General features: G+C 53.6%; 1 protein-coding gene and 1 non-coding gene across 3 annotated transcripts in view; one reads left to right on the top strand and one right to left on the bottom strand.

Annotated features, from left to right (window-relative positions):
* Positions 1–7027: 7027 nt before the first annotated feature.
* Positions 7028–7134, top strand: LOC121466252. The gene has a single exon (XR_005976735.1). It is a non-coding gene; the product is annotated as a U6 spliceosomal RNA (small nuclear RNA).
* A 4820-nt stretch (positions 7135–11954) lies between these two features.
* The window catches only part of Skor1 (SKI family transcriptional corepressor 1), a 57537-nt gene continuing 46044 nt past the window's right edge, over positions 11955–23447 (bottom strand). The window contains exons 1-9 of one of the 2 annotated variants that reach the window (XM_041679389.1): positions 21092–21217; positions 18168–20370; positions 17087–17183; positions 16017–16127; positions 15551–15622; positions 14225–14299; positions 13917–13991; positions 13352–13417; positions 11955–12641 (exon numbers count right to left, since the gene is read on the bottom strand). In XM_041679389.1, the coding sequence (XP_041535323.1) occupies positions 12547–12641; positions 13352–13417; positions 13917–13991; positions 14225–14299; positions 15551–15622; positions 16017–16127; positions 17087–17183; positions 18168–20360 (2784 nt within the window). In that variant the 5' untranslated portion in view covers positions 20361–20370; positions 21092–21217 and the 3' untranslated portion in view covers positions 11955–12546. Of the gene's footprint in view, positions 12642–13351; positions 13418–13916; positions 13992–14224; positions 14300–15550; positions 15623–16016; positions 16128–17086; positions 17184–18167; positions 20371–21091; positions 21218–23447 lie in introns of those variants that run through there. The other variant, XM_041679388.1, reaches the window with a different exon arrangement.

Raw genomic sequence — 23447 nt, 5'->3', positions numbered from 1 at the left:
ATCTTGGACACAAAGCTGCCTTAACCAGCAAGTGCCACCAGAAGGCTGCAGGAGGAGCATGCGCAGAAGAAGTCAGGGAGGAGGCTGCTTCTTCATGCCAGGAATTGTTCAAAGCAACCTGGCTTCATAGGATCTTGACTGGCCATCATAATAACATGCCAAAACCATACCGAAAAGCTATGTGGCCATAATATCAAACTCTTAACCCTGGAAAGCAGAGCTAAGGAAGATTGTCATTGCCTTTACTTTGGGGGTTTGGAAGCTTCAGGGGCTTGACTTTGTTTTTTGATGTTTGAGTTATTTAATCTGCCTTTTTTTCTATTTGAGAAAGTGGCTCAGGTATGTATTCCACTATGGCCCCAGACTCACTGTGTGTCAAAGATGACCTGAACTTCTTCAGCTTTTTTGGGGGAGAGGGGAGTTCCAAGCCAGGGTTTCTCTGCATAACCCTAGCTGTCCAAGAACTCACTCCGTAGACCAGGCAGGCCTCAGACTCAGAGATCCAGCTTGCTTCTGCCTCCAGAGTGCTGCGATTAAAGGCGTGTGCCACCACCTCCCAGCTGACCCTAAACTTCTGACCCTCCTGCCTCCTCCTCTGGAGTGCTGGGATTACAGGTATGCACCATCACACCCAGGGCTGGGATTGGACAGAGGGCTTCATGCATGCTAGATAAGCTTTCTACCAACAGAGCCAGATCCCAAACACCTAATTTTTCTTTACATAGGAGCAAGGATCTCACTGTGATGCTCAGAGATCCTCCAGCTTCATCCTCCCGGGTGCTGACATTACAGGTATGTACCACCACACTTGTTTCTGCTAATGGTCTTTTCACAAAGTTGAACATGCCAGAATGCACATGTGTGGGGTGGGGGGGGGTGTGCAAGTTAGGCAAGCACTCCATCAATTGAGCCACATACCCAGACCCCTCCTATTTTCTTTCTTTTGGTTTTATTTTTTGAAACAGGGTTTCTCTGTGTAGTTCTAGCTGTCCTGGAACTCACTTTGTAGATTAGGCTGGTCTCAAACTCACAGAGATCCACCTGCCTCTGCCTCTCCGAGTGCTGGAGTTAAAGGCGTGCACCACCACTGCCCAGCCCCCTCCTATTTCCTTATCCTTCATGGTTACCTCTTAGCCGTTCCTTTTATCATGCTGTTTATCCATCTATCTGTTCTGTTATTCTAGACCTATCTACAGGGATTCTTCAAAGATTAATCCATTTATCCAGGGAAGATGTGTAGGATAGTAAATCTACGTGAATCCTCAAAAATGTTGCAGCAGGGCTAGCAAAATGGTTCTGCAGATAAAGGCAGGATAGTAAATCTACGTGAATCCTCAAAAATGTTGCAGCAGGGCTAGCAAAATGGTTCTGCAGATAAAGGCGCTTGCCACTGAGCCCGCGTGGCAAGTAGAAGGTAAGAACTGACTGTTGCCAGGGGACCTCTGACCTCCACAGGCACATAAATAAATAAGTGAATAAATAAGCAAATGTAAGAAAATAAAAAGGTTGAGGCAGGGATGTTCTCTAAGGCAGGAGGGGTCCTGACACCGCGGTCATTGGCCACAGGATTAAAATCAGGGATGTTCAGGGATGGGAAGATGAGTAGAGAGCTTGCTGTTCAATTTCTAGCACCCCTGTAAAAAACTCGGGGAAGGCAGAGTGTGCCTGGAATCCCACTGTGGAGGAGATGCAGGCAGAAGGATTCCAGGGGCTTGCTGGACGGCTAGTCTTGCCAAATCAGTTCAGCGAGAGACCCTGCCTTAAATGAATAAAGTGGAGGGGCCCAAGAGATGGCTTAGCAGCTAAGAGTAAGTACTGCTCTTGCAGAGGCCAGAGTTCAGTTCCCAGTATCCAGGCCGGGTAGCTCACAATAACCCCAGCTCCAGGGTTCAAGGCCCTCTGCTTGCTTCTGAGAGCACCTGATCACACGTGCATATGCCCACACAGACACACATTCATACTCATAAATAAAAAGCTTTTTTAAAAAGACGTGGAGAAGCCTACAGTCCACAACCCCAGAGAACCTAGACAACAAAGGGGACCCTAAGAGAGACATACATGGATCTACATAGGAAGGAGAAAGAGACAAGACCTCCTGAGTATCCTGGGAGCATGGGGGGGGGGGGGGGAGTCACACGGGGTAGAGTAGAGAGGAATAGGTGAGGAAGGAAAGGGAGTGGAAAAAAATGTATAGCTCAATAGAAACAAATAATAAAAAAAGAAGTGGCTACAGGACAGAGTTTGGTAGAGAAACCTCTGTTTATATAGAAACCTGTGTTTATATTCTGTCTCAAGTAAATATTTTACTTAAAAAATTTATTTAAAAAATGCTGTGGCGAGCAATTGAGGACATCCTTTGACTTCCACATACATGCACACATCACACACGCGTGCACACGTGCACGTGCACACACCCCAGACTGTGGTGCACACACACCCAAGTGCATGTGCTCATACACTAGTATAGATCAGCACGGTGGATCGGACCAAAGCTGAAGCGAACTCCTTCAGCAGAAAATGGCGGCTTATACCACAGATGTGCCATGCGGCTGAGCGATCAGCTGCACAGGAAACAGTTGGGACAGATGCAAGGTGAGTAGGCGTGTTGCTATTTTTAACTCGGCAGTAGGTTGATCTGACGTAAAGAAACCTATGCATCTTGATATCATATGCCACTCAAGCTATGCCAGTGGGGCAAAGCCAAGTAAAGCTCGTTCCTGGGTGGGAAAGTGGGTTCCAGCGCCCCTTACCTCCTGCCCAATGCATTCAGTTTCCATGTCCCCAAAGCCCAGAAGACCTTGTGGTGTAAGTACACATGAAACTCAGTTTTTATTTAAAGAGCCTACTTTCTGGACATCTATTTGAGGGATTACAGCGGTGGCTTGAGCGACTTGCAGACCTTAGAAGTTGAAGCCTTGCCTTCACTCGGCTGCTAAAGTTTAATTCACTCTAATTATTTCATATGGCATCGACTATAATAGTTTCATAATTTCTAGTATATTAAGCACTTAATATGTTGTGTCATTTGAAATCACATATTAAATTCAGCAAAGTACATTTTAATGAGAGTTAAGTGGTGTGAAAATATTAACGCGATGTGATGGTTCATCTCGGTACTCTCATTTTCTGGTTTTTCGAGTCTTCCCTGATGGGGGATGGGGGCAAGGACCTCCTCACCAGGTAAGGGGAGTGGTTCCCTGGGAGAGGGCCCAGACCTCCCTGGAGTTTCCAGTGCTCTTTCTCATCTGTCCCCTCCCTGAGCCCTGCACAGCAAGGGCAAGAATTATGTCTTCCACCCTAGAAGAGATGTTAGCAGCCTGGCACCTGGGAAAGGCTTGCTTCAGGGTGATCCAGAGTCAGCAGAGGGGCTCTGGGACTTATAGGAGGCAGTTTCCCCCTGTGTACCAGCCACTGTCAGTGAGGCCTAAGGGGTGAGTGACATCGGAGTCCAGGGAGCCAAGACCTGAAGGTACACGCCATGTTTCTTCATGCCCTGCAAATGAGACAGACATGCCGACTCAGGCAGAGAGGCTAGCGGGTCTGCCCTCAGATTCAGTTTCTCCTCCTTTTTTTTTAAAAAACATTTATTATCATTATGTATATATGATGGGGGTGTGTGCATGCTCCATAGCACACATGTGGAATCAGAGGACAATCCTGGGGGTCATTTCTCTCCCTCTACCATGCGGTTTCCAGGGCTTAAATGCGGATGACGGTCTTACACAACAAGTACGTAGCTCAATAACCTCCCCAGCTCCCTACCACACACCGTTTTTTCCTGACATTTGAGACAGGGTCTTATGTAACTGGGGGTGATCTTTATACACTAAATAATTAAAATCTAATAATAACATTAGATGTGGTGGTGTACCTCTCTAATCCCAGCACTTGGGAGGCAGAGGAAGGAGGGGCTCTGTGGTTGGAGGCTAGCCTGGTCTACAGAGCAAGCTCCAGAACAGCCAGGATTGTTACACTGAGATACCCTGTCTCAACAAAAACAGAACAAAAATCAAACCTGGTTTGCATTCTCTCACACAAGTGGTGGGAAGCCCTACCCCCAACAGAACCAAGTTACCATACCTTATCTCTTGCCTTTCTGTGGCACAAGACACCCAGGGAAGACAGTCAGGTCCCATCAGGTCTGCAGAGTGGAGAGAAGCCAATGACCCTAAAGGTTACAGGAGCTCCGCTGCCACCTCAGCTCAGAGATGGCTGGTCAGAGCCAGTCCTCGGTAGCACCTACACTCCTCTGCTTTAGTGCCTCTGTCTTGGGGAACTGGGACTTCCTGGGAAGTCATGATCTACTTGGCTCTTCCCTTAAGGGGTCCCTTTCATGAGATCTCTCCTCCAACCTCATTCCGTATCCATTCTATCTCCTCCATTGACCCATTATCTTAGTCTGTTTTCTGATGCTAAAACAAAGCACCCAAAGCTGGGAATCTGTAGAAGAAAGGTTTATACAGCCTACAGTTTTGGAGCGTTGATGTCCGTGACTGGGTAGCCCCACTGTTTGGTCTTTGCTGAAGGTATCTGGGTACATCACCACACAGTGGGCAGCGTCCTTTATTGCATCTTTGATTGCAGGCTCCATGATCTGCAATAAAAGTTATGTGGTTCCAGGAAGCCAAGGACGCCAAACTGGTAGAACAACCTTCTCTCCTGTTAAATGATCCAGCCCTTCACCAGTCCCAGCACAGCTATCATTCAGTTCCAGGAGGCAAACATTCATCGCTTCAGGCGTGGTGGTGCCCTGTGGCTGAATTACCTTCTACCTCCCTGCCTCTAAAGGAAGCTTTAGTCAGAAATCACAGTAGTATCCTCCACCTTCTTCCATGGTGGGCCCTTCGGGCTGAGGGGAGCACTGTTCTCAGCAGGCCTGAGAGCTAGGTCTGCAGTTACCACTGTAGAACCTTCTGAGGCTGTCACACTTCCGGGATGACCAGGATGTTTGTACCCCTTGTAAGGCAGGACACAGAAATAATGTTGAAATTTAAAATTTTATCCCCTCTTATTTTGTGTATGTGTGCGTTTGGGTGAGTGCCGTGGCACCTGTGTGTGGAGGTCAGAGGCCAACTTGAGGTTGGAGACCAACTTGTGAGTCAGTTCTCTCGTTCCATCAGGTGGGTCCTAGGGATCAAACTCAGGTAGGTCATCAGCCTGATTACCCCCTGAGCCATCTTGGCATTTTTGCATCTTGCTAATTGTATTCTCTCCGGAAAGCCCTTCAGTTATACAAGCGCAGCACGTCAGGGCAGAACAAGACGTTAGCAGTCAACAGAAGCTAAAACAGGACTAGAGCCAGAAAGGGTGGAACTAGAACCCGGAAGATTCCTCTGCTTCAGAACCAGAAAAAGACAACACACAGCAAATCAAACAGACCGCTCCGGCTTAAAATAGCCAGGAACGGTGAGCAAGAACCAGGTCTGTCTCCTGCTGTCTTGCACAATAAGGCAGTTATGAACCCACGGGCTGTACCTGTCATCGTGACACGTGTGCGCAGTCACTGTGTCGGAAAGGCTCCTCTTCTAAATACGTGAATAACAAACGTGGATGCTGATTGAAGTTTAGCATCATCTCCCATCAATGCTATTACTGGTGGTTATTTGCAATTCCCTTTTGCAAATCGGAGGGAAACATTATTGCCCAAATTAGCTCTTTTCACTCAATAAAGGCCATTATTAGCATTCCGAGTTTTGCAGTTGCTTACTGCTTATTTAGAGAGAGGTCACGTGAGAAGCTGGGCAGCGTGCACCTGATTTCCATCTCCTTGAAAACAGGTAGGGAGGGGGAGGACTCAGCTCCAAAACCCAGGCCTGGCGCCGCTCTGCCACCGCGGACGGACAGAAGGGTCCTTCTGTCTGTCTAACAGCACGCAGGCGGAGCACTCTCTAAAGCCTCGCCGGTGGCTCCCTTGTGGTACTGGCTCTGGTGAGTGGAAGTGACTCCGGTGATTTTTGCCTGGGAGTCTCTGTCCCTGTCCTCTCGGGGCTGCCTGTGTATCGAGTCATTGTTCAAAGGTCGCCTCCCTCTGTGGCCGCCCACCCCAGGGGCCATCACTCAGTGACGTCCACACCTCGACAATCTCTTAACTCAGTCCCGTCTTGTCCTTGCTGGCTCCCGAGCTCCGGCTCACTCTCTCCCCTTAAAGAGCGGGTGGCGACACGTTCCCGCTCCGGGTTTGTCTGAGCGAAGAAGGGAGGAAGAGTAGGCTAAGCTTGGGGGTAAAGTCTAACCGGGAGCGGTGGGGTGGGCTCTTCCTTCAGCGTCCTACTGTGCACGACACAAGACCGTTCTCCGAACTGGGCCGGCGTCCGAATCTCCACTGCTTTCACTTGGTTTAACCCACCAGAGCCTCGATTTCCTATCTTGCAAACTGGGGGGAACCATACTCATTAAAGTGCCAGGCCCTTAGTAAACAGGAGTCAGAGCGTGCGCCTCCCCCAACCAGTGCCAGCCGCCGGCCACACTCGGAAAAGTCGGGGCTCCGTAGAGGACGCCTCTCTTTCCCTCGGCTCCAATGGTAGGGCGCTGTTTTCGACAAGCCCGGGGGAAACTGAGGCAAAGACGGCTCATGGCCCTATACACCCGGAGCAGGCCACCGTGGGCCGCCGTCTCAGAGGCGAGGCTCGCTTGATGAGCCACTCCCAACCTCGGCGTCTTTTCCCCAGGATACCTCGGTGTCCCGCGCCGCAGCTGAGAGACCCCGGCGCCAGCCCCGCGCGGCCAGGCGCGTGCACAGCGAGAGTCACGTGGCGGACTGTGACTGCGGGGCCGCGCACAGTTCGGGCCGGAACGGGTCTATTTCCCATCGTCCCCTCATTTGCATAAACAATGTACAAAAGAAGCTGAGGACATAATTGAATTTACTCTAAATCTGAACTAAAAATTACAAACGTAAAATATAGAATTAAGACGGTATTAATTTGTAGCGATATTAGATTCACAAACATGATACAGAATTCTCACCGTCAGTGTAAAAGTTATGAGAATTTTGCCCTTATATACTTCCTGAGTAGATGCTGGATTTGTGCTCGCTTCGGCAGCACATATACTAAAATTGGAACGATACAGAGAAGATTAGCATGGCCCCTGCGCAAGGATGACACGCAAATTCGTGAAGCGTTCCATATTTTCTTGTTTTTAAGTTTCATGTCCACAACATCCCCAACACGTTCCTCCCATGTTTTACCTTTTGCTTCGTTCAATGGAGCGATAGTCCCTAAGAGAGAAATAAGAAGGACCTAGACAGACCCATATCTGCTGTGTGCCTTATCCATGGGCTTCGGCTGCAGTTTGTGATTTATTTTATTTTTGAGATAGGTCTCCCTCATCCCGCCCTGGCCTCGAATTTGCTATGCGGTCTAAGATGACCTCAACTCAAACTGGATCTTCCTGCCGCCACCTCCCCGCTGCTGGGATTACAGATGTGCACTTCCACACCTGGCTCCAGCTGGCCTCTGCTTCCTTCCTCACTAACCCCTTAAGGAATGGTTTGCCAAAACAGTTCTCTTGGGGTGACAAACTGCAATGACGTGGAGGCCCCTGGGCAAGACTAGCAAGGGTTTGAAAACTAGGCCCGATGCCTTTGAAGATACACTGACTGCGAAAGTAGAATTTCCTGGTCTTCGCCAAATAACCTGCCAAATAACTAACGAATAAGACAGAAACCCTAATGAACAAGGGCAAGGAGGAGGGACTGCCCTCCCCAAGTTCAAGTTTCCTGGGCTGACTTACTCAATGCTTTCTAAAATGTCCAATTCTTCCCCACAAAGGAAAATGGTGTCTGTGCTTCGCTGGTTCCCGAGCCCGCGCGTGGGCTCTGCAGTCCCTGGGACACCAGTGGCTCCTGGCCTCGGAAGACCGGGCGGACTGGGTGGACTCCTCAGGCCGCCACAAGCTAAGGAGCAGCGTTCACTGGTAACTATTAATGTTTTCTTCTCTGCAGGTGACATGACCCTTTCCTGATCACAGCGGCGAATTTGTGGGGACTCCTTACATCTCGGCTCCCGGTCTTCCTCTATGAACAGACTGGAGGACGGAGGACGATTCTTTCTCCTATAGTAAAGACTGGCAGGATCTTTATGTTGGACTGGAAATGGTATAGGAACCCAACTGCTCCAAGGCAATCCCTCATTCTTCATGACAGGACTCGTCGTTCTGTTGGGGCATGCACTCCTTAGGGCTAGAAAAAAAAAAAATCTAAAGTCCTGGCTGTCTTTCCTGGCTCTGCTCTAACTTGCTCAAAGACCTTGAGTCAATCCATTGCCCCGTTGGCCACCTGTAGCCAACCAATGATGATAACTTAGGATATCAGTCCAACCGGGCCTTGGTGGCTGCTTTCAGGTGTCTCCAGAAAGTCCAGAAGGTCGGGCTGGAGGGAGCACTGGTTTGTCTCTTTTCCTGGACCCTGGCGGTGTGGAAGGCCACGGGCTTTCATTTTCCAGGACGGTTCTCCAGGCTTTACTACATGCACAAACCAGTTGTATGAGTTATGTTCTGGATGAAGCAGAAACCCACAGAGTTCCAACGACAGATCCCAAGTGAACAAAGAGAAGCAGTGGAAACAGTGAACACGGTTACAGAACCTATGCTCTCAGTACACACTGTGGCTCCTCTGGCTGGGCAGGGGCAGATGAGGCTGTTTAGAAGAACGGAAACATAGAGAGAGTGTGCAATTCAGTGTTGCTTCTACTGGTGATCTGGATTCTGGGGGAGCAGTTACATATAGGCAAAGGATCAAGGTTACACCGTAGGGCAGGGTAGCTGGGAATGCATGGATGGGGTGGTGTCTTTGAGACACAATTGGGACAGGAGGGAGGTCTTCCTTTTCTGGGTTGACAATAAATGGAATACCCTACCCCAACACTAATCCTATTGGTAAAGGATCTTCTCTGTGAGCAGCAAGCTTGGGTTTAATTAACCTTATGCAAATGAGCATAATTGCTTCTCAGTGCCTGTTGTCCAGAAGCACCTGGGGACTCCTTCCCTCTGACGGTTCCAACACCCAGATACACTACCCTTTCACGTGGTTATTCCACGTGGGCACTTCTGTGTCTGTGGTGTACCCTTGGAGGTGGCAAGGAAGGACAAGGTATGACCTCAGTTGTGGAGGCGAGAAGAGGAGAACACAGAAGTTCCCTGTGACCAAGGAGGTGAGGAACCCATTGGCAGAGGAAGCAGAGGTGGGATACAATGTACTGGTGTCTCAAGAGCAGAAGATAAACTATCTGCACAGCCTCTCCTGCAGGGTTTGCCACACTGGTGGAGAAAGGCAATCTGTCCCACACTGCTCTCAGAAGGAATGGAATCCTCTGGCGAAAGCTGTGGGGAGGTGGGACACGCTTACATGGCTCCTTACCTCCAGACCTGCATTCCAGCGCCAGAGTCTTGTAGATAACTCGGAGAAACATAGGTAGCATGCCAAACACCCGGAAGAAATCTCCTGTGAGATATTCTGTGCCCAGTCTCCCTTAATTTGCAAGCCCACACTTTCTCTGCAAAGCAAAGGAGTCCGAGCCTGGGCCCTGCGCACTGGCTGTAATGCCTATATTTCGTCACAAGGTGGCAACATTGTGGCGAGAAATAGACATTAAAAATCCTGGGTGTTTTTTAAAGCATATTTTCTCTATTAATGTTTCATTTAACTTAATTAGAATCTGGTAAGCTAATTAAAGTAGCTACGAGCCCCGCAATCAGCAATAATTCGTATAATTATTGATAATTACATCCATACCAATCGTTTGGTTATTAACATTTTGAGGGGGAACAAGCCATTTCGAGTGATGTGGAGCCCAGGAGGGTTTCCATTTGTGTGTGTGTGTGTGTGTGTGTGTGTGTGTGTGTGTGTGTGTTTATTTTTATTTTTTGTGCGATAAAACTTTATAGGTCGGATCCACCTACACGTGGAATCCTCAGAGGCTCCATACCACCCGAGGCTCCCCTTTTGGCCAACCCCAGGTCCCTGTATACTTTTCTCCGCTTTGGGAAAGTTTGGAGGGAAAGGCGAGAAAAGTATGTTCGCCAGTCTTCTTTGTTGGTGTGTAACCAAGGACCTTCCTGCTTAGGCGGTAACTGCCCTGCCCATTTTATCGAAAAAGATAGCGCGGCTTCCAACTCTGCGTTTGGGCCGTGGGAAACGCGCACGAGCAACCTGCAAGCCTGCGGGAACTGTAGGGTCTTGTCCTTGGCGCACCGTGGGAATGCAAATCGCTTTCTCTGTAGATCTCACTTTCAAGATGGGTGCAGCTCCAGACGAGAAAGGGCTGGTAAGCATGCCCTCTTCACCTCACCCTTAGGTGAACTATTCAAGGCCCCTGGAGGGTCCCAGAGAGGGAGTAATAAGGTGGAGCCTCACAGGTTGCCTGGAGCCCTCGCCGCCCTCACTTTCACCTCATTCTCCGCTGATCCTGATCCGGCCCTGACAGTACCCCAGGCTTGAAGGTTTGCAGCCCCAACACAGGGACTGGCCTGGCTCGTCTGAGCTTGGGGCTCAGCAGCTGCTTCTTTTCCCCACCGCCCAGACTGTCCTAGCTAGCCTGCACCTCAAGAGTGAAGCTCCCTAGTGTGAGCAGCTAGGGCTCAGAGCCCAAAACAATCCCTGGAACTTCGGGACCCGACTTCACCTCCAAGATCCCCCAGACAGTGCTTGTAGCTAGCCTGGGGTGCTAGAATGAGAGCTGGGTCTTGGAGGAGATGATCCTGGCAGCGGCCTGCAGATGGACTTCCTTCTTGGAGCGCTTCCTTGAGCCTCAGGGCACAAACGAATATCATTTAATGGAGACTGGAAAACGAGGCCCTGGAAAAAAAAATAATAAAGGGCACAACGCAGGGTCTTTTCAAGCCAGAGGAGGGCATGAAATCCAGTCTGGGCTAAAAAAATTCGTAAGAGAACCCGCTTTCTCCATTTTATCCTCCATACTGCTTGGGGGAGGGGTATGTTTCCTGCAGGTGAGACTTCACACTCCGGGGCCACAGTCTGGGGCGGGGGTGGGGGGAGGGCGTGTCCAGGCCTTTGCACCTGTGGTCAGCAGGCCTCTCCTTTTTTCATTGGGGTCCTCCAGCTGCACAAATCCAGTAGGACAGAGCTCCCTCCTTCCAGATAGCGACAGGCCAGTGGCAGGGCATCTGTCTGTGGCAGCGACCTCAAAAACTCTCTCTGAGCCGGGCGGTGGTGGCGCACGCCTTTAATCCCAGCACTTGGGAGGCAGAGGCAGGCAGATCTTTGTGAGTTCGAGACCAGCCTGGTCTACAAGAGCTAGTTCCAGGACAGGCTCCAAAACCACAGAGAAACCCTGTCTCAAAAAACCAAAAAAAAAAAACAAAACAAAACAAAACAAAAAACTCTGTCTTTTTCATATCTGTCCCGCCAAGATCTAATCTACGGCCTTCACTCCTCACCCCTACCCTGTCAGCGCTCCCGGGTCAGGTCTGTGGGGCCCGCACCAGCAAGCAGGGATTTTCCGACTGAACCCGAGATTCCTAGCAGCCTGGCAGCCTAGAAGACTCCCTTGATGAGTATACCCCAACCCCCGCAGGTGACTTCATATACAGGAATCTAAAGGAGAAGAAGAAGAAAAAAACCTTTCCGGCTGTACTAGCAAAGCTTGGGAAAGAAGGGACCACTTGTCCAAGGGGCCAGGCAGCAGTTTTCTTCCGCAACTAAAGCCCAGAGGCCCAGGGTCCTACTCCAGAGGCCTGTGGGGGTAAACTGGGTGTGTCTAGGTGGGTTTGCAGAGAAGTCAGGAGCCCGGAGAGAGCACCACCACTGTAACCTTGAGCACGCCTCGCTCTTGCGTCCTCACCGGCCCCTCTCCCTCCTCCCCCACCACCTGAGCACACTCCCAACTCCGTAGCCCCGAAGAGTGACAATTTTTTTTTCTTTTTATTAAAAACAAAAGTCACGGATACAGGTCTCCCCAAATAGGCTCAAGATGGTCGCCATCTCGTGAGTCAGTTGTCGCCCTTTTAAAGTGCTGTTACGTTACACAACAACAAAAAAACACAAAGCAAAATCCAAAGAGGAATGAATGCAAAATGAGGACTGGAAAGGGGTCCAGGGGAAGTAAAATAGCTTACAGCATAAATAAAGTGAACCTAATACTGAACCAAGAGACTCACAGTCCGTTTATATCCATTGCACATAGCCACGTTGTCGTTAGGAACAAGAGTTTCAGAAGTGGACGGGACGGGGAGCGCGCGGCTGCAGCCAGCGAAGATACTACATTATATTCACAATCCGGGTCCCAGGACCTACTCAGGCCGGAGTGGAGTGTGTGTGGAAGAGGTTTCCCCTCTCCCGTTTCTTTCCCCCGGTAGTTCCAGTTTACCACTTGAGGTCTGATGCCCTGGAGTTCAAAGGAGGGGCGAGGCAGTATTTACAGTGGGAAACCGAGCCGAGCCCGAGTGGGGACCGGCGGGCGGGCGGCTGTATTTACAACGGTCAGGTCCTAATGGCTTGTTCCTCGCTCTGGGCCGTCACGGTAGCTGGGGGTATTTACAGAAGGGAGCAGCATGGCTTGAGGGCGCGTGGGCGCGGCCAGGCCTGCGCTAGGGCAACAGCGGGGGCTTGAAGGAACAGTTGCCAGTGCAGTGCCGGGGTGTCAGCATCTTGCAGGAGAAGTGGTGGAGGGCGTCGTGAGCTTCTGGAGAGAGAGTTGCACCAACCACGTTGGCTGCCTCGCTGGCCTCACTGGGCCTCGAGGTGCACCAGTTACCCCCCTTCTTCCTTCCCCCCACCCCCCTCCCGCGCAGGCCCCATTCAGCCCTTTGGGCACAGGAATTCCCAGTGGAGCAGAAGGGAGGCAGGGAGGCAAGAGTGAGACCTGGGCCAATCAGAACCATTTCTAAGGTCCATTAGTCCCATTTTACAGAAGGGGAAACGGAGGCACAAAGAGATCTAATTGTCTAAGGCCAGGTTTGGACCAGAAAGCAAATTTTCAGATGCCCAGAGCTCAAGGGACCCTTTCTTCTTACCTTACAGTACGAAAATTTCCCCTCATTTCATTCAGTTCCCAGTTCCCTTCTGGTCCATGAGGGCCCGGGCCTCCTTTCTTACAAGCCCACCCACCCACCCATCCACCCATTCATCCACCCATCTACTCATCCACCCACCCATCTATCCATCCACCCATCCACCCACCCACCCATCCATCCACCCACCCATCCACCCACCCACCCATCCACCCACCCATCTACTCATCCACCCACCCATCTATCCATCCACCCATCCACCCACCCACCCACCCACCCATCCATCCACCCATCCACCCACCCATCCATCCATCCATCCATCCATCCAAACCCCCCCCCCCCATACACACACACTCATTCATCTTTGTTTCTGGGTTCACACCTTTTAATTTCTGCTGGATGGCATAGCGCGCCTTCCTCTCCTGGTCCAGTTCGTTACACAAGGTATCTGGAAGACACAGAAGTACTTTGAGGAAACACAGGCGGTCCTCCAGCCAGTTGGCTGAGGTCGTGGCCAGGGTCACAGCCTCTCCCCGGCAGAACTAACTCCGGAAACTGGGGAGGGGTACACTAACACTTCAAACTGCAGGCTGGGAGTGGGGGAGGAAATGGCCTGGGATGGCGCTTAAAGGCAGACGGATCTAACCAAAATTAAAGCAAACTTAGGCATTACTTCCCAGGTAATTTTACGCCTCGATTTTTAATTTAGAAACCATGGAAATTGCCGCGCTAAGAAGTTCAATCACTCCACGTAATGATGCCTGCAAGCCGTTCGCTGGGCTCGCTTGCCATTCTGAGGCTAATCAGACTATACAAAGGATATTAAATAAAAAAAATAATTGTTAAATTACCTTCAATTTAAATCCAAATGACTGAGCCAACATTGCGGCTCCTGCCAGACGAGAGGCGGTTACTGCGCGCGCTCGCTCACCTGACTCCCGTCTTACCTCTGACAATCTGCAGCTGTTGCACCATTTCTTCCCGATAAGCCAATTCCCTCTTCATTTGATCCTGAAAATTATCTGTGCAAATTGATTAAGTGAGAGCTGTTAAGCACAGCCTCCTCTCCCAGCTCCACTTCCCGCTCCCTCCCGTCCTTACCCCTACCCCCCCCCCCCCCCCCAGTCCTTCCCTTCGCTGGAAACACTGGAGACTGGAGTTCTTTTCTCCCCCGGGGCCAGTGGCCTCCGCTGTCTGCACCCAGTTCCCGAAAGTTCAGGAAGTGGTGTTGTGGGGCGGGAAAGGAAAGAAGTACCTTTGAGACTCTGGAATTCCCGCTCCAGCTTCTTTCGAAGCTCCATTTGCTCCAGAAGCAATTTCTGCAATTCTTCTGTGAAGGGTTGGGAGAGAGGTAAAGGGGAGACTGAGGAAATCCAGGGGACCCACGGGCCCAAGGTTCTGCCCTGGCCAAAGGTCCTGACCCCTGAGCACTTTGTCTTTTACTTTTCACTTGAACTCCAAGACTTTGATGGAAGCTGGGGGCCTAGGGAATAGTCTCAGGATATTCAAATACAAGAAGGTAGAAACTATTTTGCATTTCTGGACCATGGTTCCAAGAAACAACTGGAGGCTGACATCTGCTTTAAGTTGCTCCTAACTCTCCAACCTCAGAAGAAGACCCACAAAACATGATTCCCCATTTCAAATGAGACTTCTACTCTCCCCTTTAAAGATATATCAGGGAGAATCTGATCAGATCCAAGGACAGCCTTCCTAGAGAAAAAGAGGTATACAGAAAGTTTGTTTACAAATTTCAAGGGGGTACTTAGACCCCCAAATCCATGTGCTGAACAACCAGATAAAAGACCAGGGCTTTCAAGTTGGGGCATATCCTGTAAAATCTGCAACTAAGAGGGGAGGAGGACTACTGCCACCCCCCCCCCACAACCCCATGTGCAATTTCTAAGACCTTCCATTGGCCGGTGTGGGGAAGGCTCAGTTCAATATCCCCAGAAGCCTGTTCTGGGAAGCGGGAGGACAAGCTGCCCCCAACAGGAGGCCACAAGTATCTAGATCCTCCCATGGGAAGGCTCCTTTGCAACACAGCCATGTAAGTAAGGTCCTGAGTGGGATTCAGAGCCACTGTCCTCTGTGGCTTATGCCATCTTCCTCTGTGAGACTAAAGCAGGAGGGGCGTCCTGCTCTGCAAATGAGCTCCAGCTACATTTTGTTGTGAAGGGTTATGCATTGATCCCAGAGGGAGAAGTAGCCTTTGACACGTTCCTGAAATAAATACCCGCCCACCATCTTGTTCTTCAGAAAAAGTTCTGGGTTTTCATGGGGTTAGAGAGAGAAACAAATTGTCACCAGTTCTGAGAATCAAGGCCCATTCTTCTTTTTCCCTCGGCCCTTCAAGACTGGCCTGTAAGAACCCAAACTTCCAATAAACTCTCTCTACTCTCAAGTGTACCTCTGTGCCGTGTACCCAGAGGGTTATCCTTTCTGCTGGATGAGATGGACGCATGCCCTCTCCCCCAGTGGAACCTTGGGCACACACCCACTACAAGAGTACAGGCCCTCTCCTCTAAGGACCCATCCACTTCAAGCACCTCATAGTTTCATTTCCCAGACTGAACCTCACCTCTGGCCAGGTTTTCAATATCTTTCTCCACCAGCTGAGTTCCTGTGACATCCAAAGCCAGCCCATCATCACCTAGGATACAAGGGCAAGTAAGAGGGGTTCTGGGAATTCTGTCAAATTAAGGACCTCTGCCAGACCTGAATACCTTCCAAGACACTAATCTGGGGAGAAGGAAAGTGGATTCTGGAAGATGAGCCCCGGCAGGAAGCACCCTTTGATCTATTCTAGGTGACTGAGGTGGTCCCTCTTCCCTTTCCTTTCGGTAGGGCCCCCTCCCCTTTCTCAGAAAGCCCACTAGAGAGAAACAGGTCCTGAAAGTCGGTCTGCATCTCCCCCACGACATTAACTATCTCTCTAATGGCATCATTTGCTTACAATGAAAACCTTCCTCCAAGCCTGTGGTGACCCGGATGAGTTGGATCTCAGCTCGAGGCCACGGGTGCAGGCGAGGTCTGTTGGGGCTCACCTCGATCTGTGTTTGCAGGGCTTGGCTGGGAGACACTCCTTTGGTCTGAAAAGGATTTCCTAGTTTCCAAGTCGTCGGCTGTCGTCGAGTGATTGTCTTCCTTGTCTTGCTCTAAAAGGCAGACTGAGTCTCAAGGAGAGGCAAAGAAACTGTGACCCGGATACTACAGAACGGCCTCGGTTGGGGCGCCCAAGCCCTAATTAAAAATGTGTGGCCGCCTCTGGTTCCCGGCTGTGCGCCCAGGCGCGCGCCCTGAGGCTTTGTGCTCTGCACCCCCTCCCCCCGCAAAAGGTCTGCTCCATCCCAGCTTCACGCCCCCGCCCTAGCCCCTGGCCCCCAGGAAAAGATCAAGACAAGCAGCTGAGCCCACCAGAGACGAGCGACCTACATTGCGCGCGCAGATACTGGGGCACCGGGAGAGCGCGTAGCTGCCGGGTTTGTCTGCGCGACTCCAGAGGAGAGCGCATTCCAAGGGCGACCTTTCGGGTACTGGTGGTTTAGGGGGACTTTGTCCGGCACCAGGCTGCAGAGGCCTGCTTGAATTTCTGTTGTCCCCTCCCCCCACACCTGCTCTTCCTCCGCTAACTACCGAGTCCCAAATGCAAATGCAGGGTTGCTCCTTGAAGGGGGGCCGCAGCTACGCCTGAGCTTCTGGGGTACACAAGCACGCAGCCACTAGCCCTCACCCTGCGCCCAGATCAGGCCTCTCCACCACGCAGTCTAAGGCTGAGCGCGTTTCTGGATAAATGAAGGACCTGAAGGAGATGCCTTCCAGGCGTAGTTTTTTGAAAGGTTTAAATCTCGGAGGAGGTATGCTGGAGTGTGTGCGCAGGTGGAAGTGAGGAGGATGGGTCGTGATTGTTGTTAACTAACCAAACCCAGAGCATTGGGAGTCCACAGTTTCCTTTTTCTTCTATTGTTCTTCTTTCCCCCCTCTTTCTCTCTTTACGTCCCCAAGCCCGCCGGGCCCCTTCCCCTCATTCCCTCCCTTCCTCGAAAGGCCCGACTTGGCCCTGGGTTCTGGTTGTGCTCCCTAGATCACAAGGGCCAGAGGCCTCGGGAGGCATTACCGTGGGCCTCCGGGGTGCAAAGGTACGAGGCCGTGGGACCCAGCGCCGCCGCCGCAGCTGCACTCTTCACGTGTTCGTCCCTCTCAGGCGCATAGACCTGCGGCGGCCGAAAATGACAGGCGATTAGGGGGACAACTGTGCCCAGGGGCCAAATGGAAGGCCGAGGGGGTGGCAGAAGTTGGTGGGTTCTGTAGACCTGGGCGCCCAGGGCAGCGGTGACACATCGTAGTTGATTTGGGATAATCTTTGGTACGCGCCAGCAAATGGCTTGAAACACAAAGCGGCTCTCACGCTTCAGGCTGTTCAAATCCACCCACGTTCAGTGCTCGCTTTTTTTTTTTAAGCTACTTTCCCTCCCTAGGTCGTTCCCTGCATAAACGACGCCTTTCTCACACAGTCAACAATTCCTGTTTTAATAAACTCAATGTCAATGTACAGGTGTACGCATCTACTTTCAAAACAGCCAACCCTTCCGGCCTAGTCACAGTTCACTCTCCGGTCACTTCCCTGCCAATCAGAGAGCCCGCGAGTCTAGGCTTTCCAGCCAAGAGCTGTGGAGTTCCTTAGGCCCAAGATGGAATAGACTCTGAAAACTGCTAGTTAGGAGGATGGAGGATTCTAGAGACTTCTTGTCATGAGACTGCTCTCTTCTCTCCCTATTTTCTGGTGTTCCTTGGGTGTCATCCTCGTTCATGCAGGCACACTTTGGGCCTGGCCTCCAGGGAGCCTTTTTCTAGTTTTGGGTCCCTTTCTCTTCTATTCTTCCTTCAGACCTCTCTTGTTTGCCATTCTGGGTGCCTAGCGGCCTCTGCAAATCTCCTCCCCACTCCATCAACGAAAACAAAATGCCTTCGCTGTTTCTCAGGCCTGCTCCCTCCCCCGGATTTTCCGAATCCCGCAACCCGGGGGTCCCAGAGTGCCTACTTCCACAGCCCTAAGGTGGGGCTGAAAGAGCAGTTGGGACCTGCTGCTCCAACGCCTGAGCAGAACAAAATCCCAGTTCCCACATTTGGCCCGGGCTTCTGTGCACAGACAGAACGGAGTAAGGGAGGAGGCGCCACCCGTGGGAAGCCTGGCTCACCTTGGCCACCGCGGGGCCTGCCAGGGGCCCGCAAGGCTCTCGTAGCTCATAGCCACCGCTTGGTGGGCTCCTCTCAGTTCTCCGCACCACATCATCGGCCACCAGGTCCCCGAATGCGGTTCTGCCAGGGGGCGGTGGCCCAAGGCGGCGGCGAGGACGAGGGCTATCGCCATCAGGAGAGTCTGTGGGACCGTCTGCGCCTGAGGATGTGACAGATGGGGGCCCAGCGGACTGGTCGCCGTCTGGGCCACCTCCCGTGCTGGGTGCGCTGGGCTCGGTGTCATCCTGGGGGCCCTCCTCGTCGGGGAAGCGGTTGGACTCTACGTCCACCTCAGGTTCGTCCGCGGTGTCCACGTCGGGAGAGGCGGAATGATAGCTGGAGCTGCCCTCGCTCAGAAAGTCCGGGCTCGCGTAACCTCCTCCAGTCCCTGTGCCCGGCACTGGCCCACGAGCAGGCCCGGAGCCATATGCCTCGCGCGCGCTGCCGTAGAGTTTAGCGATGCTCTCCGCGTCCTTGACCACAGGTCGGAAGGCAGACACGTAGGAGCTTTTGCGGGCGGGTGGCGGTGGCGGAGGGGGCAAGGGAGCCAAGGTCGGAGGCAGCGCCTCGTCCGCGCCATCCTCATCCAGGGGCCCGCGGGATAGAGCGCTCGGGCAACGCTCCTCCGTACCGAGGCTGCCCTCCTTGGCTGGCTCGGCACCGTCCAAAGACTCCGGGCCGCCACCGCCAGCCGCTGCCGCCGCCGCAGCAGCAGCAGCAGCCACCGCGGCCGCTACCGCCTTGGCTTGGCTCTGTGCGGCCGGGTAAGGCGGCACCGGGAGGCTCCCGGCAGCTGGCCAGAACATGGGAAACGTCGGGTACACAGTGGCGGCGGCCGCTGCTGCAGCTACCGCCGCTGCGTCCTTGGCTGCGCCGGAAGGTTGATGTCCCCAGAACATAGTGCCGCCGCCAGGGCCGGGCCCTGCTCCCGGGGGCAAGTGGCCAGCCCCCGGACCACCGGCACCCCCGGCAGAGCCGGCGCCCCCACCGCTCCCGGTGCCAGGGCCGCCTTTGGGTTCTCCGGTGACCAACACTGGGTCGTCCTTTTTGGGACATAGGCCGAAGGCTGTGGGAAAACCGTAAGGATGTGGGAAAAGAGGCGGGGGCAGTTTCTGCAAGAGGCCAAAGCCTTTGCTGGGCACTGGAATCACCGGGTAGCTGCGAACTCCCGCGCTGCCTCCAGGCCCTCCAGGTCCTGTAGGGCCACTAGCTGCCGCCGCCAGGCCTAGTGCACGCTGCGGATGCGGTGGAGGTGGTCCCGGAGGCCCAGTCACCTCATCCTCACCGCAGCGGAGACTTTTGTGAGGCGGTGGGCCTGGGGCCATCTCCGCGCCGCACCCTGGACCGCTACCGCCACCGCCACCAGCGCCGCCCTTCCCTGTACCACCGGACCCGCTATTAGCGCCACCTCCGCCACCTCCTTGCAGCGAGAAGGTCCTCTTGCGCGTTCCGCCATTAAACATAGCCTTGACGTCCTCCCAAGCGTGGCTCAGTTCGTCGGTGGCCGACTTGTCACTGAGTTTGAGGTGCCGACGCCACGAGTTGAAGTTGGCGGCGTCGGGCTGAGTGTACTTGGCGTCGGGTGTGCGGTGCGAATGGAAGATGAACTTGTTGGGTGAGAAATACATGCTGCAGTAACCGCACTTGATGCACTTGGCGCGAGAGCTGTTGTAACGAGCAGGAATGAAGCTGCCCCGAGAACCCCACGCGCACTCGTGTACCACGTCGAAGGCGAAGTTCTCGGGCAGTTTGGGTGGCTTGTGTTCACCCAGAAATGATTTGCACAAGCGTTCGGCCTCTCGTTTTGTGATCATGCCACAGCGGCGAGAGGAGATGGGCATGGCCCCGGCCCGACGCAGGATCTCCAGCTGCACCGGCGTGCACTGCACGCACGTGATGCCCAGAGCCACGCGGCGGTTGTGGATTTCATTGTAGCTGTAGTTTTTGAGCAGGGTGTTGGAGATCTGGGCTAGGCACAGGCGCTCCTGCCCGTCAATGACCAGCGACACGATAGGCACTCCATACAGCGACGTCTCGCCCACCTGGTTGGGTTTCAGAGCGCTGGATCCTGAATAGGGCTGCAACTCTTGCTTGGAGTTGGGAGAAGAGCTGCCCTCGCGCCCCGGCCCCAGCTGAGTAGTGAGAGTCTCCATGCCGCCGCTCCTGCGAAATAGAGAGAGCAGAGAGCAGATGAGCCATTTTTAGCGCCTCTACCTCAGTTCAGGCCCGCCCAGCGGGGCGCAACGTGTGGGGTGCGAGGGGGTTACTTGGCAGTGGGGAGTCCAAGCTCATTCTTCCCTTGGACTGGCCTCTTTTGTTATTCAGACCCGTGTCTGCGCTGAAACAAAGCACCCGGGGGGGCTAAGGGAGGAAAAAGGGAAAATCGAAACCTCAGGAAAGCCCCGACTGCCAGGAACACAATCCTGTTGTTTTCAGATTGAGAAGGAATTGAGACCCAGAGACGGAAAGTGACTTGCCCAAGACCACACAGCAATGCCATAGCCAAATCCAGGCTTTCCGGCCGGCACCCAGGTTCTCCTGCTTTCAGCTACCTCGCAGCTTTCCCTGCCCGACAGGGTCCTGAAACCCGGACCAGCGGCCCCTCTGCTCAGTCGCGCGTGCACGCGTGCGGGCGGGGGCAGTGAGGGGAGAGGTGGGAGGCGAGGGAGGGGCACTCACTGCCCCTCACCAAACTGAAGGATGTTGTGGTGGGGGCAGGGAGAAGGAGGAGGGTTGGAGGTTGAAGAACGTTGAGGGGAGGAGGCCACCGCTGTTCGCGGTGCTGAACCCTACCCTTTCCAAAGCTTGTCGCGTGCACCACGACCTCGGGTGGCCCCCACTGCATCTAGCTTCGGGATGACCGGCTTCCAGAAACAACACAAACCTGGACTACTCTTCTGACGCCTTGCGCCCCGTGTTCCTTGAGCAGAAAGTGTCCATCTGGGTTTACAGGAAGCTTTCCTGCCAGCCATCAGTTGGGCCAGGATCACACAGTTTTTAACCACATTTTCTGCATTTTTAGCTGCATTCCAGACTCAAGCTGGCTTCCCGTCTGGGTCAGCGCTCGGGACAGAGAGATTCTCACAGAGGTTTCTCCGGAGTCTCCTCTTAGCTTTTGAAAACGCATTCCCTGAGCCTTCCTCCTTCACTTATGCCTAATTTCCTGAGGCCAAACAGAGGCTCCCCAGGCACTGGGTTGCTCCTTTGATGGGAGTATCTTCTCTGAGTATTCTTCATGCCTTGATAGCCCAGTTCATACGGGCTAGGAAGAATCTTGGCCTCTCTTGAAAGTCACTGCAAAACTCCAGGCATAAAAAGTTGCTGGTGGTCCCCCGCTTTGATCTCTGGAGTAGACAGAGAGGAATCTGTGTCCACAGACTAGCCTGGTGGAGGACCCAGGAATTGATATGGAGGGCCTTCTAGGTCGCCTAGTCACCCCACGTGTCTTCATACACTTAAAGCTCTAACCCAGTGCAAGGCGGCAGGTGCTTTTGCAGCCCAGTCCAATCCCTAGGACTCCCTGCCTGGAACTTGGCTGGAAAGGCAAATCCACGGGGTGGGGGCAGCTTCAACCTAATAGGGGCTCTGAATTCCAAAGCCTTCAGCGAAGAACCTGGAATTTTTGATCTGTCTCTTTCCCTCCCTCTCTGTTTGCTTAGATGCTCCTAATTTGTCGATCTTATCTGTCCCTGAGCTGTCTGTCGCTGCCAGCTCACTCCTCTTTCTCCCATCTATCTTGTGTCTTGTTCAAGTATCAAGCAATTTATCTATTATCTGTTTCCCATCTGCCAGTCAAACTGAAGCAAGTTGATCCTCCCTTCCCACTGAAGTCCTTGGTAACATTTTAGGTGGCAAACAAACCACTGTTCCAACTCCTTGGCTAAGGGGTCAACCAGGCAAGCTAGGCGTCCCAGGAGTGGTTCTCAGACAGGCTGCGGAGGTGGCTGGAGGGCGTGCAGCTCTGGGAAATGACGATGGCTTCTTGGTTTTCTGGGCTAATGTACTCGGCCCGCATACAGTGAAGAAGGCACCCTGAACCAGGAGCGTCCACCTGAAGCTGGGGGTCCTGCGTCCCCAAAGGGTTTTCCCAGAGGGCTTCCAGTCTTGGAGCCCGGAGAAGTGGGGAGCCCTAGGAACGAAACAGCATTTCGAGGGCCAAAGAAGAAAGCGCCCGCGAAGGGACCGCACTCAGCCACAAGAAGCAGCGGTCAAGGCGGCTCAGGGACCCCTTGGCGGGTTCCCGGGGCTTGAGGGCTGAGCCTAGCAAGGGTAAGGAGGCGGGAGGCAGGCAGCGGTGGCGGTGAGGCTGTGGAGTCGTTTGGTAGAATAGAAAACAACAGCCACAGAGTCTAAAGGAGAAGTCAACGAAAGAAGTGCTGGGGCGGCTGGCGCGAGGGGCTGCGGACTCCCGACCGTGGGTACTCACCGTGCGGCGGCTGGAGCCGGAGAGCGGCGAGCGGAGGTGCGCGGCGGGCGGAGCGGCGGGCGGGAGTCGGGGATCCGCCGGGCTCTCTGGGTGACGGCGCGGCCCCTCCCCGCGCGCGCGCGCACAGCCGCGCAACCCCGCTCCCCGCACTGCCACCCGCGGCCCCTCCCGCTCTCAACAGGCGTGGGGCACCAGGGTCCCCGGAGCGGAGTCCGGTGCCTGGAACCGATGCCCCCGAGGCCGGGGACTGGCCCGAAGGAGAGGCCGAAGCCTTGAGCTCATGGCGCGGCGGCGGGCACAGTCGCGGTCACTGGCGGGAGTGGCGAGGCCCGCGCTAGGCTAGAGCGCCTGACAGCTGCGAGCCGGGGCGCCACACCCACCACCCCTAGCAGTTACTTGCGCCCTCCCTGGGTGCGCAAACCCGCGGGCCAAGTGCCGAGCCCGCCGCCTCTCCGCAGCCCCAGGGCCTGTGCGCCCCAGGTAAGCGGTCGCCCACCTGCGGCCCGCCGCTCGCACCTGCGGCCCCGCGCAAGCCAGAGAAGCCGATGGGAGGAAGGACCGGAGAACCAGAAAGTTCGCCCCTGAGAACCAAGTGTTTAGGGTCCGTTGCTTTCCAAGGACCCTGAGCTGGGCAGGCCGGGGCAGGGTGATGGAGTTGAGGGTGATCCAAAAGAAAGGGGAGTGGGGAGGATCACATCACTCTCCCGTTGCAGGGACCGTGGAACTGAGTGGCCCTGGAGACCCGGACCGGAGGTCAAGAATGGCATAGGGTACCGAGCACTGGGGAGACTAGCGGAAGGGGCCAGTGCCGCCC

Source organism: Microtus oregoni, unplaced genomic scaffold (genome assembly GCF_018167655.1).
Source record: "Microtus oregoni isolate MIOR12 unplaced genomic scaffold, Mior012 000032F_ref0000030, whole genome shotgun sequence".
In the NCBI taxonomy this organism is placed as follows: Eukaryota; Metazoa; Chordata; class Mammalia; order Rodentia; family Cricetidae; genus Microtus; species Microtus oregoni.
This window is presented reverse-complemented; position numbering and strand designations above follow the sequence as displayed.